At 36.1% G+C, this 23,071-nt stretch overlaps 1 protein-coding gene across 1 annotated transcript; it reads left to right on the top strand.

The window, feature by feature from the left end:
* Window positions 1-2,941: 2,941 nt before the first annotated feature.
* On the top strand, window positions 2,942-6,220 carry LOC121242274 (receptor-like protein 15). The gene is made up of 4 exons (XM_041140163.1): window positions 2,942-3,339; window positions 3,431-3,592; window positions 3,783-3,929; window positions 4,014-6,220. Exons 3-4 carry the CDS (start codon window positions 3,863-3,865, stop codon window positions 6,218-6,220), a joined length of 2,274 nt encoding a protein of 757 aa, XP_040996097.1. The 5' UTR covers window positions 2,942-3,339; window positions 3,431-3,592; window positions 3,783-3,862.
* The last annotated feature ends 16,851 nt before the right edge of the window (window positions 6,221-23,071 follow it).

Raw genomic sequence — 23,071 nt, 5'->3', positions numbered from 1 at the left:
AATCCTTGTTCTTGTAGAAAGTAAAGGACAACGAATGGAAACTCCCTTCCTTGGATTACTCTAGTACATGAATATTTTGTTTGAAAGTTTGAAAAAATTGTAATAATTAGGTAGTTATTAAATAAAAAAATAAAAAAAATTATTTATATTTATGATACCTTGAGCAAGAAGACACAATGCATCCTCAATGGATTAGCTAAAGGCTAAATCTATCATATATTTAGTCATTAGACTCCAAAATATCATTACAATAGATTAGCTAAAATTCAAATACTTGGACTTTAGCTACAATGAACATCAAAATCATTTCCAAATTTGCTAATTACTTTAGATACACCAAATGTATATTTTATCATTTATTTATCTTTCTTCTTTCTCCCATCAACTGCTTGGGGCTTTATTCCTTTATTCATTTTTTCTTTTTGGGGCTTTGTAGATCTAGCTTTTTTGTTATTTAATTAATTTTTACTTTATGGAATGACAATTAACATTAAATGACAACTGAAAAATATAATTTTTTAATCCATAATTTAATTAGAATATGATTACTAATTAACATATAATAGGTAAAAATATGGTAAAATATGATAAAATTAAATAAATTAATAATTAAAAAAATAAATATTTTTTAATTATTAATTACTCATTACTATATAATGAATAAATGGATAATTCAATGTGTTAATTTGACGTGAATAACTAAAGCTAAATTCATCTTATATTATTTTATTGTTATATAATGAAAAAATAACTATTCCAATGTGGAGACTTATGTGAATGGAATAACCATAAGCTAAATTCCCCCCCTCTCTCTCTCTCTCTCTCTCTCTCTCTCTCTTTTTAGGAAGAGTCAGGGCCACATGTCCAATAATGGCCCCCACCCTAATTTTATTAATCAACAAACTTTTGGCGAAAGAATACCGTGGACCAAAATACACTTGAAAGGAAAAAATAAGCAAAAAAACAGCCCGAACCCAAGTGTTGCTAAATACATTAACCTTATACTCCTAGCACAAACCTTATTCTAAAACAAGCCAAAAGAACAACCAATAACACACCTGAAACCAACAAACAACCTTCCAAATTATGATCTCAATGAAGGGAGACCAAATTTATCCACCTTTAAAATACTTTTGAGCTTCCACAAAATATCATTAAAATTAATCCACGTACCAGACTGATGATTCGAGGCCATACGAGCAAGAAAATCAGCACCTGAATTTCTTTCTCTATAAACATGACTTATCTTGACTTGCAAACTGGACAAGATCTTTTGGATTTCATCTCAATGGTCTTCAAGATACCAAATGCCACATCTACCTTTTTTTAACCAATTTACTACAAGTAAAGAATCAAGCTCAATCTCAATTCTATGCAAATCCAACTCCTTACAATGCTGCAGCCCATAATAAAGAGCTAATAATTCCGCTTCATTATTAGAGCCATGAGTCAACTCTTTAGCAAAAACCAACCTCAAACAACCCTGATCATCTCGAACAAGGCCACCCACCCCCATGCAACCCGGATTTCCCAACGAACTCCCATCAACATTTAATTTAAACCATCCCCTATTCGGTCTATTCCATTTTACCAAACAAACATGCTTACGCAAAGGAGCTTTAACCGTAATAGAAAAGGCAGCCAATATTTGATCATCACCATCTTTTAATTTTTTACTTGCCCTCAAGCATAATCCCATCCATGCAATTGTTGCCTTAATTCCTCTCACATTCATTAAAAGTGTCTTTTAATTTTGGCTAATCCGAGATGCTCTAAAGACTTCAACCAACCTTTAGAAGACTGGATTGATGACTCCGTGATAGGGCTGAAGACTTGGAGTCAATGCTTTCCTTTCCTTCCCGCCAAACCAAGACTAAAAATTTATTAAAAAAAATGATACATGAACCAATGCTTCTAGATAGTTTTGACCGAGACTTTATTTATGTTTTTAAAATATTTTTATTTAATACTTAAAAAAGTGATTATTAATAAATTTATATATTTTCAAAAAATATTTAAAAGAAATAAAGAAAAAAAATGAAAAATCCATTTTGAACTGATCGATAGACTAGGGGTCCCCTAGCGTTATCCATTTATTAATACTATTGCATAAAAATAATTCTAATAACTTGAGGTAAAAATTTTAATTGTTAATATTAACATAAATGTTTAATTTGAACTTTTTTATTAGTTTAAATTTTTGAGATAAATGGTAATTTGATCGTATGATTTTAACGCAAAAGTTTTAAGTTTAAATCAAATATTTAATCAAATATTTTACGTGCTGAACCAACTTATTAAGAAGAAGTCTGCCCACACGTGAGCTCCCATCAACTAAATTGATGCTGAGTACAACTTTTACCTTGTCCACTAATAGCCTGTAGAAAATTCGTTTCCGATTAGAAAGTATTACTAGCTTGTTTATTTTTGTCTAGTTTATTTGTTAAATCAAGAAAACTCATAAAAATAATAATTGTGCCATTCGTAATTCATAGAATCTGCTTTTATATGTTAATTTGTGAAAACTATAAATTAAATAAAAAAAAGTTTTATTGAAGAAAGATTTCAATCAATAATTTAAAATTCTAAATTAGGAATAAAATAGATTTTGAAATAAAAAAACTTTAAAAAATCTTGATCTTTTACCAAGCTGATTGCCACGTATCAAATCTCGAAGGTGTAGATTGTTACTATGCGTGGCTGTGTAGATTTTGAAAAATTCTAAAACTTTAATTGAATTCTATTTTGAAAAATCAAGCAGGTGAAGACAATTGAAAAGTAGGGAGATTGAGAAATTGCATATAGTCCACAGCCTATAATAGAGTCATCAGTCAAGGTCTTCCCAAGTTTATCATTTTTGCTTGAAATAATTTAATATATAAATTTTATAGTCTTTGGCCTTAATTTCTAAGTCATCAGTCAATGTTGAGGTGTTTATATAAACTCTTTAAGAACAACTTCGCTTAGACACCTAAACGAGAAATGGAGTTTGGAATTTTTGGGTGGTGGCTAATGTTGGCGGCCTTGTTTCAATTATCTTCTATTCATGCTTGTTTGAGGGAGGAGAGAGAAGCTCTCTTGCGACTCAAAGCTTCCCTCGTGAACTCCTCGGATGAATCATTCTTGACATCTTGGACTCATCTCACGAAGAGAGAAATTGCTGCGATTGGGAAAGAGTTGTGTGTGACAACACTACAGGGCGTGTAATCAAGCTTGATCTTAAATATATTTACAGTATTTACAGGACGTATCCGAATGCCTCTCTGATTCTTCCCTTTCAAGAGCTCAAATATCTCGATTTGAGTGATAATGAAATATCTGGATGGGCTCCAAATGAAGGTTTGTTTATATCATAACAGAGTAGGTAGCAAGGTAATATTGTTTTTTGAATTATGCAATAGAAATCGGTTTATAATTGTCTAAATTGTAGGTTTTGAAAGATTATCCGGATTGAGCAAGCTAGAGGTGCTTGACTTCAGTTGGAATTACATCAATGAAAGCTTCCTGTCATCCCTTGGTCAGATCTTATCGCTCAAGAAACTATATTTGAGAAACAACCTCTTACGTCGACCAATCAATATCCCAATCTCAGGTTAGATCGAGAGGCATCTATTTGATATACAACTTTAGAGGAGTCTCTAAAGTTAGATCGACTAATATACATCTATTTGATATGCTATGTCCTATTGATACTTCATGCTATATCCTATTTAACACAATTTAATAATTTTCATATACATGAAAATTATTTCTCATATCTAAAACACTCCTTGCTGTTTTAGAGTTGGGAAGACAGAAGCTACATGAGTTGTATTTGGATGGTTCCTTCATTGACAGAAGCTTCCTCAGTAAAGTTGGAGTTATGACTTCCCTTAATGTATTGACAATATCAAACTGTGGACTCAATGGAAGTTTGCCCATCGTTCAAGGTAAAAAGCCTTACTTTCGCAAAGTATTCCTTAGCAAAAATCTCTTAGTGGTAGAACTTAATTATTACTCATTTCATTTTGTAGGCTTGTGTGAGCTTATGAATCTACGAGAGTTAGATCTCAGCCATAACAATTTTGAAGGGATACTGCCTTCATGTTTGGCAAATCGCTTTAATGGAAGCATTGATCATCTCTCCCCACTACCTAGTTTGAAGTCACTTGAGTACCTTGATTTATCACATAACTACTTCAACCCAATCACATTCTCCTCATTTTTTAATCTCTCAAAGCTTGAGGTCATATTTAGTGACGACAACAACCTGGTGGATGAAACTGATCTGTCTCAAAGATGGGTTCCTGGCTTCCAATTAAAGGCTTTCAGTTGTTCAAGGTGCTTATCTACCAAGTCTGGTAGAATAACTCCGAGATTCCTTCATTATCAGTTCGACTTGCAAGTACTACAACTCCCTCACAACAATTTGCCAGGACAATTCCCCACATGGTTGCTAGAAAACAATACAAGGTTGGAGGTTCTTAATTTGAGAAATAACTCTTTTACAGGCACTTTGCAGCTGCCCAATCATTATATTCCCAACCTTTTGACTTTAGATATTTCATTTAATAATATACAAGGTCCAATTCCAACTACCTTTGGTTTAGTTTTTCCAAATCTAGAGCTTTTAAATATTTCTAAAAATGACTTTGAAGGTGTTATTCCTTTTTCTTTTGGTAATTTGGCCTCCTTAACATATTTAGACATGTCCAGCAATAATTTTTCTGGAACAATTCCAGAGAATTTGACAATGGGTTGCTCCTCCTTATTCTACCTTAGAATGTCCAAAAATCATTTGAGTGGCCAATTATTTCCTGCCAATTCGAATCTAACAGCCCTAGATTCTTTATATTTGGACAACAACCACTTTTCAGGAGAGATCTCACATGGCATATCTAATCTAACGAACTTGGAAGTAATTGATTTCAGTAATAATAATTTGTTAGGGATGCTTCCAAGATGGATGGGGAACAAGACGCCATTGGTAGATATTGCTATCGCAAAAAACCAGCTTGAAGGTCCCATTCCAGTTGAGTTATGTAACTTGAAATCCCTTTCATTTTTTGACCTGTCCCATAACAATCTATCTGGCTCTATATCCTCTTGCTCCAACTGGTCCGAGATCAGACATGTTCATTTAAATAAAAACAGGCTAACCGGTCCCATAACCAGTGCATTCAAGGGTTGCTCTACTTTAGTCACTCTAAATCTTAGAGATAACTACCTTACTGGCAACATTCCAGATTGGATCGGCAACCTTTCAAGTTTGAGCATTCTTCTCTTGAAAGCAAATTATTTACAGGGAAAAATTCCATTTCAAATATGTCTTTTAGAAAACCTAAGTTTGTTGGATCTTTCCAACAATAGTTTTTCTGGTCAAATACCTCATTGCTTGAGTAACATTACATTTGAGCCAACCAGCAGAAAATCTAAAATATCAGATCATGGCATTATCTCTTCCATTGGTTTCAACATGTCTTCATTCTTGCAATCTACATTGATAATGAACAAAGACGGCAAACTTGTTTACGATTATCCATATTATATGTTACCAAGTGTGGAAATACTACAAGAAGTGGAATTCTCAACAAAAAATAGAATTCTCTCCTACAAAGGTGACGTTCTCAACTACATGTCTGGGATTGACCTCTCTTGCAACAAATTAGAAGGAGAAATTCCACCCGAGCTTGGAGACCTGAGTCGAATCCATGCGTTGAACCTGTCGTTCAATAATCTAACTGGATCAATCCCCACCTCATTCTCGAAACTTAATCAAATTGAGAGTTTGGATCTATCCAATAATAATTTGGATGGTATTATTCCCCCACAATTGGTAGAGCTTAACTCTTTGGCCGTCTTCAATGTGGCACACAATAACTTTTGGGGAACAACACCAGAAAGAAAAGCTCAGTTCGGTACCTTTGATGAAAGCAGTTACGAGGGAAATCCTCTCCTGTGTGGACCTCCACTGCATAAGGCTTGCACTAAAATTCAACCACCATCTAACATTCCAACTGATGACAAGGGAGATGAAGCTTGTGGTTTTATGGACTTGGAACTTTTCTACGTTAGCTTTGCAGTGTCTTACATGACAATGTTGCTTGGAATTGTTGCTATTCTCTATATAAATCCGCACTGGCGATGGGCGTGGTTTAACTTTGTTGAATTATGCATCTCCACTTGCTACTATTTTGTTGGGATCAACACTCGTAAGCGATCTAGCTTTCAAATTGTGTAGCTTTGTGTTTTGATGCTTGGATTTTTGTATGTCATCTGTTTTCCTTTTCTTCAATCTCAAGCTTGAAGTTTAAGTAACATATATGAGACTTGAAAGTTCACCTTAGCATCGTAACTTTAGTAGTCAATTAGTGACCAATCAGGCAAGATGCTTGAACGATAGATATTCCTTTCCGAGTCAATCTTATGATTTCTTTTCTGCCAATGTTAGTTCATTAAAGCTCATGAAAATAATAAACTATTTCTTGTCCAAATATCAAAGCTCAACTTGGGGAAAACAATAAGCCCAACATATGCAAAGAATTAATAAAGTCAAACTTAATTAAAAATGTAAACATACTAATGTTGAGCTATAAGTCATAATAAGAAATTAGTCAATACCAAAAGTGTACAGTTGATGGTGACTATATTCCAACACTGATAAGAGGTTGTTGATCTACTAAGTTATATTCCAGCAATTAAAAAAAAAAAAAAAATTTCATGCTAATGGTGACTATTTTGTGAATAGTAGTATGAAGGTTGCGTTTGGATGTTGAGATGAAATGAGTTGAGTTGTGAATTGTAGTATTTTGTGGATCTCATTGAAATGTGTTTAACTTTTTAGATTGAAATATATAAAGTAGGTTGAGATGCGTTTAATTTTTTTATGCAAAATTGAGAAAGTGGTGGGTCCCATTAATAATTAGTTTGAGATGAGTTGAGTTTAGTTCAACTAAACATAGTATTCAGAGTATAAGTGCTAACCATTTTCTTTTATTGGAACTCTTAATGGAAACATCTTCCAATAGAACAAACTTTAAAAACAACTCTGATCTCAACCTGCCGCCGTTTGATCTCAACTCACTCTTAATTATTGCTAAATGATGAGTGAGAGTTTAACCCTCTCACTATTAGTTATAAATTTATCCAAATTAAAATTACAAGTAATGATCTATAGCATAATTAAGACACGTACGAAAGAAATGTCATAGTACCAGTACTAGATAAGTTGTTGCTAACAACAAACACTATCATAAGCAAACAAGTTCTCAACTTACAACGTAGTACAACTTTTGAAACAAAATATGCACAACCAAGTCATGCAATAGAAGCGAACTTCATCATTAGAACCCATGAACTTTCTTATCCTTATGGGGACAAAGATAGATCTCGACGCATGATTTTTATCATGTTCATATTCGAACCTGATTTGCATTAATCTGGATCGCAATTTTTCTAAGAAGCTACCAAACTTTCTTCATTGTACTCTTGTATACTTCTCGATTGTAATACCGCTATGTAAGAAGGGATACAATTAAGCATTTTTTCCCACGTGCAATTGTTGGCTTGATGATATTAGAATCCACCAATATTTTTCCCTTTTCCTTCTCCGATAGAGATATATTCTTGTACAAAGTTTCTAACTCGCCAGCCATCGTCACCAAATGGCAAAGCCTGTACTAGGACAAGAGGGAGACCTCTATAGAGAGAGGAAAAAAATTACACAATAACTCTTAATTTGAGAAATAACTCTTTTTCAGACACTTTGCAGCTGTTATCATATTCCCAATCTTTTTCTTTTAGATATTTCATTTAATCATATACAAGGTCCAATCCCAACTAACTTTGATTTAGTTTTCCCAAGAGTAGAGTTTTTAAAAATTTCTGAAAACGACTTTAAATGTGTTATTCCTTCTTCTTATGGTAATTTGGTCTCCTTAAGAACTTTAGATATGTCAAGCAATAATTTTTCAGGAACAATACTAGAGGAGTTAATAATAGGTTACTCCTCCTTATACTACCTTAAGTTGTCCAAAAATCATTTGACTGGCCAACTATTTCCTAACAATTTGAATCTACCAGAACTAAAATTTTTGTATTTGGACAACAACCACTTTTCTAGAGAGGCCCAGATAGCATATCTAATCTTATGCTCTTGGAAGAACTCGATTTCAGTAATAACAACTTGTGAGGGATGCTTCCAAGATGGCTTGGGAGCATGCCATCATTGATAGTAATGACTCTCACATAAACCCAGCTTCTTCTTTTTTTTTTTTTTTTTTTTTTTAAGAAGAGACGAAGGTCACCTGTACATGAGCGACCCCCTCCCAATTTTGTTAAAAGCTCTCACTTGTGGCGGAGGAAACCGTGGTAACATGCAGGACACTTGAGATTTACAGATATTCATAGAAAACATCCCAAATATCAAAATTATAAGAAACTAAACACAATACTTTTTGGTTTCCATTTTTACCCTTTTTCTCTCTACATGAGGTTTAGGGTTTCTTTAGTTTCCTACGTAGCCTCCCGCGGCTAGCTGCATGGCAGCCATAGATGGAGCCACTAGTTGGCCTTGCTTTGCCGATCTAGTGGTTGCTGTCCCTCAGCCCATCCCAAAGATGGTGTTGCCGTCTCGTCTTCCGAAGGTCTTAGATGGTGAAGTATATTTTCAATTTTCTCGTGAAGAAATTATCAAGTCTGTAAAGCCCTACCGCTACTCGGTGATCCTCAAGTTTCTCAAACAACGTCCATCATTGGATGCAGTCTGTGCATTCATCCACAATCGTTGGGGTCTCTCATCACCCCAGTTGTCTCTTCCATGCGTAGGGCCGAGGAACGTGTTTGTACATATGGCTGCTGATTTCACGAAAGCTCTGTCAAGGGATGTTTGTGAGATCAATGGGAGTTTCTATCGAGTCTTCCTTTGGACACCAGAATTCACTGAGGATGAAGAGCCCTCTCATGTTCCGATATGGGTTTCCCTCCCGGGACTTCCTCCAAACTTTTACAGTGAAGCGTTCTTGAGTATTCTCATGGCTCCTATCAGTACTTTTATTCGGCGTGATAATCTGACGCGTAGTGCCATGAGAACGGATGGTGCGAGGTTGTGTGTGGAGGTTGATGCGGCAAGAGATCCTCTAAGGTCTCATTCTAGTTGAGTTATGTAACTTGGAATATCTTTCATTTCTTGACCTTTCCCAAAACAATATGTCTGGCTCTATACCCTCTTGCTTCCAATTGTCCACAATCAAGCATGTTCTTCTGAATCAAATTAGGCTAACTCGCCCCATTACCAGTGTATTCAAGGGTTGCTCTGCTTTAGAGCACTGGCATTGGACTAGCCAAATGCTAGTCAAGTACAAATTTTGACTAAATTTTCTCAAAATCAGCTGCATTGGACTAGCCAAATCATTTTAAGTCAAGTTATGAGCTACAATAAATGGAAAGCAAAAGTCATATTTGGCGAGTTACTATTCACCAACCAAAAGAATATTTTATTAAAAAGTATTCCCTTTCTCTTCCTTTCTTCTTCCTTTCTCTACCTTTCTTCTTCATATTAAACAATTTGTTTGGACAACAAAAATTAAATTATTAATTAATATATGGAGTGTATTTGTAAAATATAAAAAAAATTAAAAAAATTATTAAAATATATAATATTATATTATTATTTTGACTTTGAAATTGCTAGTCCAATATGAATTAATATCTCCAAAGGTTTTGGCTTTAGCCAAAACCTTAAGTTTTAGTCAAAATTTGGACTTGGTAGTGGCTAGCCCATTGCCAATGCTCTTAGTCACCCTAAATCTTAGAGTTAACTACCTTACTGGCAATATCCCAGATTGGAGCAACCTTCCAAGTCTAGCATTCTCCTATTGAAAGCTAATTATTTACAAGGGAAAATCCCATCTCAATTATGCCTTTTAGCTAAACTAAGCTTGTTGGAAAATCTACATTAGTCTCTTTCGAAGTTTATTTCACATTATTCAACAAGTTTTCATTCTTGCATTCCGCAATGATAATAGAAAGTCAAATGTTCATTTTTTACTTTAAAGATTATAGTTTCCCAACAATGGATGTAATACAAGAAGTGGAGTTCACAACAAAGAATAGATTCTCTCCTACAAAGGTGACTTCCTTGACTACATGTCTAGGATTGACCTCTCATGCAACAAATTAGAAGGAGAAATTCCAGTTGTGCTTGGAGATTTGAGTAACATCCATGTGGTGAACCTGCCATTCAACAATCTAACTGGAACAATTCCCACTCAATTCTCAAAGCTTAAGCAAATTGAGGGCTTGGATCTATCCCATAATAACTTGGATGGTATGATTCCCCCTCAATTGATAGAGTTGAACTCTCTAGCTGTCTTCAAAGTGGCACACAATAACTTATAGGGTACAACACTAGAAGGAAAAGCTCAGTTCGGTACCTTTCATGAAAGCAGTTACAAGGGAAATCCTATCCTGTGTGGACCTCCACTACATAAGGCTTGCACTAAAATTGAACCATCATCTACCATTCCAACTGATAATGAGGGTTATTTGCAGTGATTTTTAAAGTATTTGTGACCAATAGTTGCCACTGCAAAAACATTTTCTCAATGATTTCCGTTGGCATCAGAATGCACATTTACGACGAATTTTCAACTAATTGCGACCTATAATAATCGCTGAAAATAATAAGCTATCTGTGACGATTTTTGGCTTTTGTTGATTAAGAGCAAAAGTGAGTAAACAATGCCTACGAATGTGCAACGAACCAATAAGTGACAGGAAAGAACAATTGCGGCAATTTTTGGCACGTTTTGCGACGAAATGTAACGTTGCAAAAGTGTGTTTTTCTTGTAGTGACGTCACAATGTTGCTAGCAATTGTTGCCATTCTCTACATAAATCCGCACTGGCAAAGGAAATGGTTTAACTTCGTTGAAGTGTGTATCTCCACTTGCTATTATTTTATTGTGATAAGCACTTAAAAGCTTAGCTTTGTGTTTTCCTGTTTGCATTTTCGTATGTCTTTTGTTTTTCTTTTCTTCAACCTCAAGTTTGAAATTTTAATAACATATAAGAGGCTTGTAAGTTCCTTATTAGCAACTTAACTCTAGTAGTTCATGTTTTTACACTTTTTAGAAATTCTGAATAATATTACTTTGCTGCTAAGGCGAATAATACGGAAAAATCAATTTGGTTTTTATTTAACCGTAATTTTGCTTCACAAAGGATGACATATTGATTGAAATAATTTATTAATGACTTATGGGCTATTGCAGTGAGAAGTCATGCCACGATATCAAAGTCGAAGCGAAAAATTTCTTTTAGCGGCATAGGATGCATTGCAAGACAACTATCGTTAGTATTAGGCAGTTCGGGCAAAAGTTTTTACAACGAACAAAAACTCATTACAAAAAGTGGTCCAGTCCATTTATACTTCGTCGCAAAAAATCTTGCTCGAGCAGCGATATATTAGACCTTTTGCGACGAGTAAGAACTGTCGCAAATAACTGCATATAAATTAAACCCGTTTGGATTCAGAGTTGATCTTAACTCATCTCATCTAATCATTACAAATTTCTCAAATTACTACACAAAATATAATAAACAATTTCACATTTTCAAATACTAAAATAAAAATAATAGTTTAACAATATTTTATTCAATTTTTTCAACTTTCATCTTAACTCACTATCCAAAAGACACTTAGTTTTGAAACCCAAAGTTTCTTACTCACATGTTCTTTCACTCTCTTCCTCCCCCATTTCTTCGAGTTTCTCTTAAGGAGTTCTGGATAGTAAGTTGAACAGAGATGGAAAGAGATAAAAGTTGAAAGTTGAATAAAATATTTTTAGAATATTATTTTTTTGAAATTTGAAAAAGTTGAATTGTTTAATATATGTTATTTAGAAGTTTGTAAAAATTGTAGACATTAAATAAGATAAGATAAGATTAGATGAGTTGAGTTGAGAGTATTCTTAGATCCAAACAACGTATTCAATATGCTCTAAGAGCATTTCCATCCCAATCCCTATAAAATTCTCTAAATTTTAAGTCAAATACACAATTCCATAAATTTTATCCAAAACTTTACTAATTTTTCAAAACCCTCCTATATCTCATTCCCTATAAATTCTTCATTCTTTAAAATACTATTTCTCTATTATTTTTTTCTCTCACTTCCATTTACAATCTTAACTAATACCTTGTAACACCCCGTATTTTAGTGTATTTTTACTGAAGGAATTATTTTTATGGATTCAAAATTTTATTCTCTTATTTTAAAATTATTGGATTTTTAATTGGGTTATTTTTATGATTTTTAGTTTACGAAAATTATTTTTGAAGTGCTTTCTTTAAATTAATTATTGTTATGTGTTTAAATTTCTTCTCGAATTAAATTAACTTAATATTGGGTTTAATTATTTAATTTCATGTTAATCACTGTGTTTGAAATATTTTATTTCACTAGCTATTTTAAAATCGTTTCCGTTGGATCATTTTCGTGACCCAAGTTATGAGGATTGGACCTCATTTTTTTTCCCTCTATTTTTCTTTTCTTTTCTCTTTCTTTTCTTTTTCCCCTTATTTCTCCTTCGGCCTTCTCTCCCGCGCGACCTAGCCCGCTCTCCCTCTCTCCTGTGCGTCCGTCGCCCATACCCAACCCGCCGCCGTCGCGCCACCGTGACCGTCACAGCCCACCCCATTTGGTTCCCCAGCCACCGGCTACCTTACCCCACCAACCTCACCTCCATTCGCGCCGTCGTTAACCACCAGTAGCCCTTCAAAGCCGCGGTGTCACTTTCGCTCTAGCGCTGCCGTCGCACCACCATTGGCCACCATCTTCTCACCACTTCATCCTCGACCTTTTAGCAACCCATTGGACCTAACCCCACCTCCGATCTGTCACCGGTGAAGTATTTTTAACAACATTTCCGTTTTGGACTTTTTGGTCTTCCACCGCCGCCCACGCCGCCACCCACGACCAACCTTCACCACCATTAGCTTCACCGACCTCCCTAGGCCCTACCCTATCAATTTTGAGTCTTCGTTTGCACCCGTTGAAAAGTTGGTTATTGTGATCCACAGCCACAGTGTATTTTACACTGGTGGTATTGTTCAGACGTCGCATTTTTCAACTTCGTGATCCTTCGAAAATTGCTATATAGCTCTGTAAGTATTTCTCCAAAGAACTTTCGTAATTTAAATGTATTTTTGCACTAACCCATTTCACTGTATTTATTTGGCATGCCGGACTGAGTCCGAGTAGTTCGGGGGTCGGATGGATTTGTGATTGGAGTTGTTTGGTTGGTTTGGTTTATTTGGTTTGGTTGTTGATGAGTTGTTTTGATTGGATTTGTTGGGATTGGTTCTGGATGGATGTTGGATCAGTGTTGGTGCATGTTCATACCATTGTTTTATGCATGATCATGTTTGTAAAGAAAACTGGGTTTTCGTGCATTGCATTCATGCTCATGTGTGATTTGAAAGGCTGTGATTTGATGTGATGTTATTTTTGGGTGCGTGTGTATCACGACCCCAAGTCGAGATGGGGCATTAACTCGGTGGAGCTCCTCTGGTTACTCGGGAGTGGAATATACTGAGTAACGTCCCCTGGGTTGTCGCGGGCAATGGGATCGGACGAGATGGTCTCGTGCCGAATCCGTGGTCCTTCTGCTGGCGGGGACTAGAGGATGTCTAGCCACGTACGCGCTGGGTGCGGAACTAGGCATCGCTCGTTGCGTAGTGTGGGTGCTTGGCCATGTACGTGCCGGGCGCGGAACTTAGCACCGCTACGAAGCCAGGACGTGCGGATGGTCCATAGGGGAGGCCATGGTGCATATGGAAATTAATGCATGGTGCATATGGAATTAATGCACTATTTTCTGGGAAAATAGTGCGAGTTGGATTTTTAGGTAAATCATTTTCTGGGAAAATGTTTTACGGATATTTTGGGCCAAAATGTGATTTTGGCGTGTGTTGAAATAATTATTTTCGGGAAAAATAATGTGTTGAGTAAAATGCATATTTTTCATGTGCATGCATGTTAGTTACATTTAATGCATTTTATATTACGTTGTTATTTTGGGTCATACTTACCTGCGATACCATTTTGTGGTAACGCAGATTTTGATACAGATGAGGAGGAGGAGGGCGAGCCTGAGGAGACGGCTCCGCCCAACGAGTGATCTGGGATCACTCGCTTGACTACTTTATTTTAATACATTGTTTATTTGAAACTATTGTATTATATTTTTATGGATGACTGTATAACTGCTATTTAAATTTTTACTGATGTTTTGATTGTAAATAAATTCTGGTACTTAGTTGACTATCCGCTGCGTTATTTCTTTTATGCACCGTTGCATGTACACACACTGGCACTTCCTTGGGATGCGTGACCGTGTTGTCACCATCCTGGCGTCTCGATCCCTGTGTATTTATATAAGGGGGATTGGGGGCACCGCCTGTGGTATCAGAGCAGTTCGGCTCTGGGTAAAACTACATGTCCCTTAGGATAGTACCAGAAAATTATTTTTATTATTTTAAAATAATAAAATTTTTGTTTAAGTGGTGTAAGTTAAGTTATTTATTTTATATTATGAGTTTATTGCTATTTTATTTTATGTTAATTGATGTTATTTGATTTATTTGATTTTATTGCTTTAATTAGTGTTTACCTTTGGTTGAGTATGGTTTTATTGGCTTTATTTATTTTATTGTATAATAATTTTGTTGTTTATTTATTTTATTGTATAATAATTCTGTTGTTTATTTATTTTATTGTATAATAATTTTGGTGTTTATTTATTTTATTGTATAATAATTTTGTTGTTTATTTATTTTATTGTATGTCATTTTAATTTAATTGTTTTATTTTGTGGCGGATTATTTTATTGTTTTATTTATTTTATTGTGAACTACTTCATTGGTTTTATGCATTTTGTCGTATGTTTTTTTATTTATGAAATTTTATTTTATTTTGTTTTGTTCGAAATTGAAAGGCGGGTTAAGGGTTATGTTATGACAGGAAGATGGTACGACTGAGAAGACCATTGTTAGGCTTAAACATTGGTGTAGTAGGCCTGAACTCTTGGTGATTGGTTGTTTTAATATCAAGGCTCGAACATCAGGGTCTGGGTGAACTCTTTGGATTAGGTACTCAAGTTGCTGCTAAGGAGGGGAATAGTTTTTAATTGCTTATAATAATTGAGGTTGTAGGTTCTGTAGAATTTATGTAGTGAGTCTATGGGTAGGAGGTTGTAAGTTCAACGAATGTCAATGTTAGATTTATGAGAAGTTCATCTAAGGTTTGTGGCCCCATAGTTTTTAGGAAATAAATTTATGGGATTTAAGCTAGTAGGTTCAACAAGCATTTGAGCGATTACTTAGAGTAGAAGTTTTCGATTTTGCCGACCTTGATAAGCAATTTGATAACATTTGGGGTTTTAGAATTTACGAGTTTTATAAGGTGAGTGTTTTAGATTTAAGGTCATTGATCTTCAAGATTTTGGAAAATGATTTTTATTTGGTTTAAGGTTTTAGAATTGCAGGGTGGAAGGGCTGAATTAAAATAGGATTGATCTGAGTTAAGTTACTGATATGAGAATTTTTTAGGGGAGAATTTCTTTGGAGATGGAAGATGTTGATCTAGTTCGGTTAATAATTGTTTTTAGCTTGAGGTTACAGTGTCAGGTTGAGGATTTAATTCATATCAATTTTAAGGATAATAGATGGTGAAGATTTAAAAAATGATTCTTGTTGATTTCGAGGATATAGGTTTAGTGATGGAAATGGTAATGATGATCACTTGCACATTTGGAGCATTTTTGGTTTTGGCTAAGGGTGCATGTGATCGATACATGGTAGTGGTGAGTGTTTATGGATATTTCGGAGAGTTCAGGTCCTAGTCTTATTTTGGTTTGGAAGAAGTGGTTTTGGTAAGTGTTGAAGATGAGTCGACACAATAGTACTAATTCAGCAGACCTTGGCTTGGAGTTTTTAGTGAGTTGATCGAAGTGTGTAGTCGAGTGGGTTACTTAATGGAATCATGGTTGATAATAGTTATTGTGATTATTTTCAGGAATTAATTGTGACTTGAGGTTACTTAGGTATTTTTTTATTTTTATTTTCATTTTTATCTTGAGGCTATATTTATCTTTGGAGATTGAGCATCCAATTGGTTGAATTAAGGACATTGTTATTTAACTTGAAGGGAGATTGTTGGGACATCATGTATGGTGTATGAAAAGATCTTCGAAGTTGAAGCTTAGGCATCAACGGTGGATAATATGATTAAGTATGTGGGTTAATAAAGCAATAGGATCCTTGGGTGCTTTGCAATGGCTTTTGGTAGATTGAATATTTAAGCAGTATGGCTTGCATTAAGGTTTAAATAGTGACATGCTATTGAAGGAACTAGTCGTGTTAATGCTAGCTTATAGGAGTAGAAATAGGTGGGTGAGTTACCAAGAAGGTTTTCATAATGTTTTGGTGTAGTCAATGGTGGTTCGTAGTGAGTTTAGTCACCGCTAGATCAGATGTTCAAAATGTAGATGATGAGTTTTCGGGTGTAGGTTGTTAGGTAGAAGTCTCTAGGCACTCTTTTTGGTTCGCTAGGTTGGAATTGAGTCTTTTAAAGTATGCTTCTTATTGTAGATGAGATGAATGTATTTTGGGTTGAAGTTGCTTATTTTCAATTTGAGATGTTGAGGTTGTTTGATATTGATTTTCTGTCAATGATCACGGGTGTATTTTATGGAATTTTATTTTGATCAAGGCAGCTGGAGTTAATTGAGGAATTTGAGTTATAACTCATGGTTTTGGGAGAGAGAGTATTTTTCTACCAAATTGTGATAAGAGTTTTGGTTAGTAGGAATGGAGCTACCTTGTACTCGATGGTGTTAGTTTCATGAGGACGTAAGTTTTATGCATGTGGCGAATATTAGAGTGCGCAGCAGACGCGTGGTATTTTTGTTGTAGTCAGGAGTTCAAATTGTGCTGATTTGAAGAATTAATGGTGACTTGAATTTTGAGAAGATACTTGAATTTTGAGAAGATACTTGTAATTGGAGATTAATCATTTGGTTGTGCAAAATCTGTTACTGATGGTTAACATTGGAAGTGGCTATTAGGTTTCCAATAGTAGAATTCAATGAAGGTTTAGAAGTTGGAGCATAGGAGTTGATTGCAGTTAGCACATATTATTGTAAGGGCTTTTGATCATTAGAATTTATTGGATATTGTATTAAGGTTCTCGAGGAAATGAGATTTTTGGATAGCAGTCACTCTAGGAATACTGGTCGTGATGTGTCATTGGGGGACTAAAATGAGTATGTTGGATAATGCCATGTTCATTGAGGAATGTGCCACGTGCCGTCAAGTTAAGGCTGAGCATCAAGGTAGACCTCAACCTCTCTCTATTCCTGAGTGGAAGTGAGATAATATTGCTATGAATTTTGTTGTGGGTTTGCTGAGGACTCCTAGTGGGAAGAACTCAATTTGGGCGATTGTTGATTGGTTGATCAAGAGTGCTCATTTCTTGCCCATTAATAATACTGACTCTTTGGGTAAGTTGACTCGATTATATGGCAAGGAGACAATGCGTTTGCATGGAGTACCCAAGAGTATCGTGTTGGATCGGGACCCGCGGTTTACATCCCATTTTTGGGAGAGTTTGCAGGCAGCCTTAGGCACTAAGTTGAAGTTTAGTACTACGTATCACCCACAAACAGACAGTTAATCAGAGCATACTATTCAAGCTCTTGAGGTTATGTTGCGGTCTTGTGTCATAGAAATTCATGGAAGTTGGGAGAATCATCTACTGCTATTTGAGTTTACTTATAATGACAATTTTCATTCCTCCATTCGGATGGCCCCATATGAAGCTGGGTATGGAAGGAAGTGTAGATCGCCTTTATGTTGGGATAAAAGTTGGCGAGAGCAAACTGTTTGGGCCTGAGATAATTCAAGAAATGAATGATCAAGTTCAGTTTATAAGGACTAAAATGGCGGAAGCGCAAAGTCGCCATAAGAGTTATACAGATACGAGAAGAATAGACGTATCCTTTGAAATAGATGACTGGGTTTATTTCAAAGTCTCTCCTATGAAAGGCGTTAAGCGCTTTGAAAAGAAAGGAAAACTTAGCCCAAGATATGTTGGCCTTTTTTCAGATCGTAGGGAAGGTTTGGCTGGTTGCTTATAGAGTGGTCTTACCGGACTATTTTGGCAGTATGTTCTTAAGTCTGCTCTTAGTTGAATCTTATTCCTGTCTTAGTCTTAATGTTGACCTTGCCAATTTCGAGGATGAAATTTTATTTAAGGGGGGAGAATGTAACACCCCGTATTTTAGTGTATTTTTACTGAAGGAATTATTTTTATGGATTCAAAATTTTATTCTCTTATTTTAAAATTATTGGATTTTTAATTGGGTTATTTTTATGATTTTTAGTTTACGAAAATTATTTTCGAAGTGCTTTCTTTAAATTAATTATTGTTATGTGTTTAAATTTCTTCTCGAATTAAATTAACTTATTATTGGGTTTAATTATTTAATTTCATGTTAATCACTGTGTTTGAAATATTTTATTTCACTAGCTGTTTTAAAATCGTTTCCGTTGGATCATTTTCGTGACCCAAGTTATGAGGATTGGACCTCATTTCTTTTCCCTCTATTTTTCTTTTCTTTTCTCTTTCTCTTCTTTTTCCCCTTATTTCTCCTTCGGTCTTCTCTCCCCCGCGACCCAGCCCGCTCTCCCTCTCTCCTGTGCGTCCGTCGCCCATACCCAACCCGCCGCCGTCGCGCCACCGTGACCGTCACCGCCCACCCCATTTGGTTCCCCAGCCGCCGGCGACCTTATCCCACCAACCTCACCTCCATTCGCGCCGCCGTTAACCACCAGTAGCCCTTCAAAGCCGCGGCGTCACTTTCGTTCCAGCGCCACCGTCGCACCACCATTGGCCACCATCTTCTCACCACTTCATCCTCGACCTCTTAGCAACCCATTGGACCTAACCCCACCTCCGATCTGTCACCGGTGAAGCATTTTTAACAACATTTCCGTTTTGGGCTTTTTGGTCTTCTACCGCCGCCCACGCCGCCACCCACGGCCAACCTTCACCACCATTAGCTTTACTGACCTCCCTAGGCCCTACCCTATCAATCTTGAGTCTTCGTTTGCACCCGTTGAAAAGTTGGTTATTGTGACCCACGGCCACAGTGTATTTTACACTGGTGGTGTTGCTCAGACGTCGCCTTTTTCGACTTCGTGATCCTTCGGAAATTGCTATATAGCGCTGTAAGTATTTCTCTAAAGAACTTTCGTAATTTAAATGTATTTTTGTACTAACCCATTTCACTGTATTTATTTGGCATGCCGGACTGAGTCCGAGGAGTTCGGGGGTCGGATGGATTTGTGATTGGAGTTGTTTGGTTGGTTTGGTTTATTTGGTTTGGTTGTTGATGAGTTGTTTTGATTGGATTTGTTGGGATTGGTTCTGGATGGATGTTGGATCAGTGTTGGTGCATGTTCATACCATTGTTTCATGCATGATCATGTTTGTAAAGAAAACTGGGTTTTCGTGCATTGCATTCATGCTCATGTGTGATTTGAAAGGCTATGATTTTATGTGATGTTATTTTTGGGTGCGTGTGTATCACGACCCCAAGCCGAGATGGGGCATTAACTCGGTGGAGCTCCTCTGGTTACTCGGGAGCGGAATATACTGAGTAACGTCCCCTGGGTTGTTGTCGGGTGACAATGGGATCGGACGAGATGGTCTCGTGCCGACTCCGTGGTCCTTCTGCTAGCGGGGACTAGAGGATGTCTGGCCACGTACGCGCTGGGCGCGGAACTGGGCATCGCTCGTTGCGTAGTGTGGGTGCTTGGCCATGTACGCGCCGGGGGCGGAACTGAGCACCGCTATGAAGCCAGGACGTGCGGATGGTCCATAGGGGAGGCCATGGTGCATATGGAAATTAATGCATGGTGCATATGGAATTACTGCACTATTTTCTCGAAAAATAGTGCGAGTTGGATTTTTGGGTAAATCATTTTCTGGGAAAATGTTTTACGGATATTTTGGGCCAAAATGAGATTTTGGTGTGTGTTGAAATAATTATTTTCGGGGAAAATAATGTGTTGAGTAAAATGCATATTTTTCATGTGCATGCATGTTAGTTGCATTTAATGCATTTTATATTACGTTGTTATTTTGGGTCATACTTACCTGCGATACCATTTTGTGGTAACGCAGATTTTGATACAGATGAGGAGGAGGAGGGCGAGCCTGAGGAGACGGCTCCGCCCAACGAGTGATCTGGGATCACTCGCTTGACTACTTTATTTTAATACATTGTTTATTTGAAACTATTGTATTATATTTTTATGGATGACTGTATAACTGCTATTTAAATTTTTACTGATGTTTTGATTGTAAATAAATTCTGGTACTTAGTTGACTATCCGCTGCGTTATTTCTTTTATACACCGTTGCATGTACACACACTGGCACTTCCTTGGGATGCGTGACCGTGTTGTCACCATCCTGGCGTCTCGATCCCTGTGTATTTATATAAGGGGGATTGGGGGCGCCACATACCTCTTTTATCTTGTTCCTAGATTAAGCAATACTAGCTTCTACATAAATTTAATTATTGAACACGAAGCTGACTTTTTTTATCCTGGTACGAGAATAGTGACAAAATTATTATGATTTTATTAATAATTAATATTCACCGTTTCAAAGGGTATTTTATTTATAACCAATAATTAAGTTACAAGAGTTGCAATGGAATAAATAATAATAATGGTATTCTATTTGAAACAAAAATTATTATCGCCATACAATGTACTACTATTGCCCATTCACACTAGTCCCAAAACACAAATTGCAAGTGCCGTGAATGAAATAATATTATAATTACATATACTGAAAATGGTACACCAAACCCAAAAGTTTATTACATGTCAACATAAGATTCCTCAAAATTTTCCAAAACAAATTGCCAAAACAAATAACTACGACATCAAAATCACAATAATCAAACTTGTTTTCTCCAATTTTCTCGTACGCCTCTCTAAATCAATTTCTACTCAATGTCTAAGGGTGTCCATTGAGGCTTGCATCTTATGAAGGTTGGTTTTTAATCGATGAATTGTCTTTTGGCCATATGCTATTTTAGGATCATACCAATAGAAAAACCCGCAAGATTGCCTAGCCTGCACAAATGACAACTATTGAAATTTGTAAATGACCGAGGTATGACAATTATTGTAACGCTCGTCCTAATGGTGAGACTTTTTATAAAATGATTTTAAAAACAACGACGGGAATTACCGTTCGATTTAAAACTTTTTACTTCCATACCCAGGGTGCAAGACTCTGCGTTATAAAATAAAATGTGTTTTGAGAATAAAAGAGGTTTACAATAGAAAACATTAATCTTAAGATTAAAAGGCCTCTCATACAGTTAAAACTCTCATGCTTAGACTTCTATGCTCTTCCCCTTAGGCCGTGTCTGTCCTAAAGCGTACTGCTCATTTAATTCTTGTGGGGGGAGGGGCACACATAAAAACTAAAATAAGTCAAATACTCAGTAAGCATTACTTCATACAGTTGAAATATAATAACATAGGTTTTCATTCATGCATTCATCATTCCATATGTACTATACGTACATGCATATATGCATTCATTTGAAAACATCACTGGACGGAGTTTTTCTTTAAAAAAGATTTTCTTTTTGTAAAACGTATCTTCCGTCAGTGCCTTCATTTCTTCAGGAGTTCGATGCATTCATGCATTCATACATTCTTTCTTATCACTTTAATTGGCCGGTACACACTGTTACGCCCCGTGTGTTGGGATTAGCGGTCTTTTGGACCCGAACTCTGCCCATGGGTACGGGTTGGGAATCCCTTTCTGTCAGGGGCAGCACTGGGTGCACTACCAGTACTACTTACCCGATATTGCAATCCGCCCAATCTATTGATACCCTTTTCATTCATTCATATGACCGTTACATATTTTCATACATTTCATTTCAATCCTTTCTTTCAGTCTAGTCCTTTCAGTCCTTTTCATTTAACAGTTTATTCATTGGAAAAAACATTATTTAAAAGCATGAGTTTAAACATCATCTTCCATGGCATCATTTAAAGCATCATTAAACACAAGGCATAAGCCTCAACATTTCTTTTCGTAGAAACTACATACAATAGATACTACGTATAGTCATCCATTCACATGCAAATAATTAATACTTTGGTTGCATAAAAAGAGGCTGCCAAAAAGGGCCATTACATATGTATACATTTAAATACTTAGCATGTTTTTCATAAAACATTGTTTCCTATCGTTTGGTAAAGCATCGTAAAGGAAAAACATTTCATTTTCATTTTCTTATCCTTTTAGAAAACGCTAGAAGAGTATAAACGTAATACTTACTTGGACTCCATGCTATACTCAAATCATGCAGTTCGTTCATGTGCGTGTAAGATGACAACCTACATGCATGCACGTAACCTTAGCGTCATTCTTTATCTAATGCATAAGCAACTAAATTTAGAATAGAACTAATGTGCCATTTACTATGCTAAAACCTTCAGGATCCACTTATGGTCACTACCTCTTCCAAACTTGACATTCTACTACGAGTGCTTATCCACTAGGGTGAACCTATGATTCACTTTAGGATTAAGACACTAAGACATTCATCGTATTCTTCGTATTGACCACATTCTGATTCATGACTCAGACCGACTAAGTCACGCATCCCAATCCTAGACAATACACCCGTCACTACCTTCATGCATCCTAGCTTACACTAAATCATCATTCCCATCCATACATGCCACACGACTCAAAGTCGACTCTGAGGCTTAAGCATTGTGTAACCATGCTTAAGACAGGTTACCTATTACAAATGGTGAATCCATCCGGCAGATGTATCTAACCAGATTACACACGTACCCAGGGGCGGAACTACCTTAGGGCTTGGGGGGTTTTGGCCCCCCCAAATTTTTTAAAATTTGATTAAAATTAAGTTTTAGAAGGTGTTTTTTAGAGTAGATTATATAAAAATTAGTATCTAGCC

Source organism: Juglans microcarpa x Juglans regia, chromosome 8D (genome assembly GCF_004785595.1).
Source record: "Juglans microcarpa x Juglans regia isolate MS1-56 chromosome 8D, Jm3101_v1.0, whole genome shotgun sequence".
NCBI lineage: Eukaryota > Viridiplantae > Streptophyta > Magnoliopsida > Fagales > Juglandaceae > Juglans > Juglans microcarpa x Juglans regia.
Note: the sequence above shows the minus strand (reverse complement) of the source record. Positions and strands in the feature narration are given on the sequence as shown.

What these genes read in the sequence shown, in the direction of transcription:
- LOC121242274 (XM_041140163.1), top strand. Translation starts at nt 3,863, where the DNA reads ATGACTTCCCTTAATGTATTGACAATATCAAACTGTGGACTCAATGGA. An exon ending in AAGTTTGCCCATCGTTCAAG is followed by an intron (nt 3,930 to 4,013) that starts GTAAAAAGCCTT and finishes TTCATTTTGTAG; the next exon opens with GCTTGTGTGAGCTTATGAAT.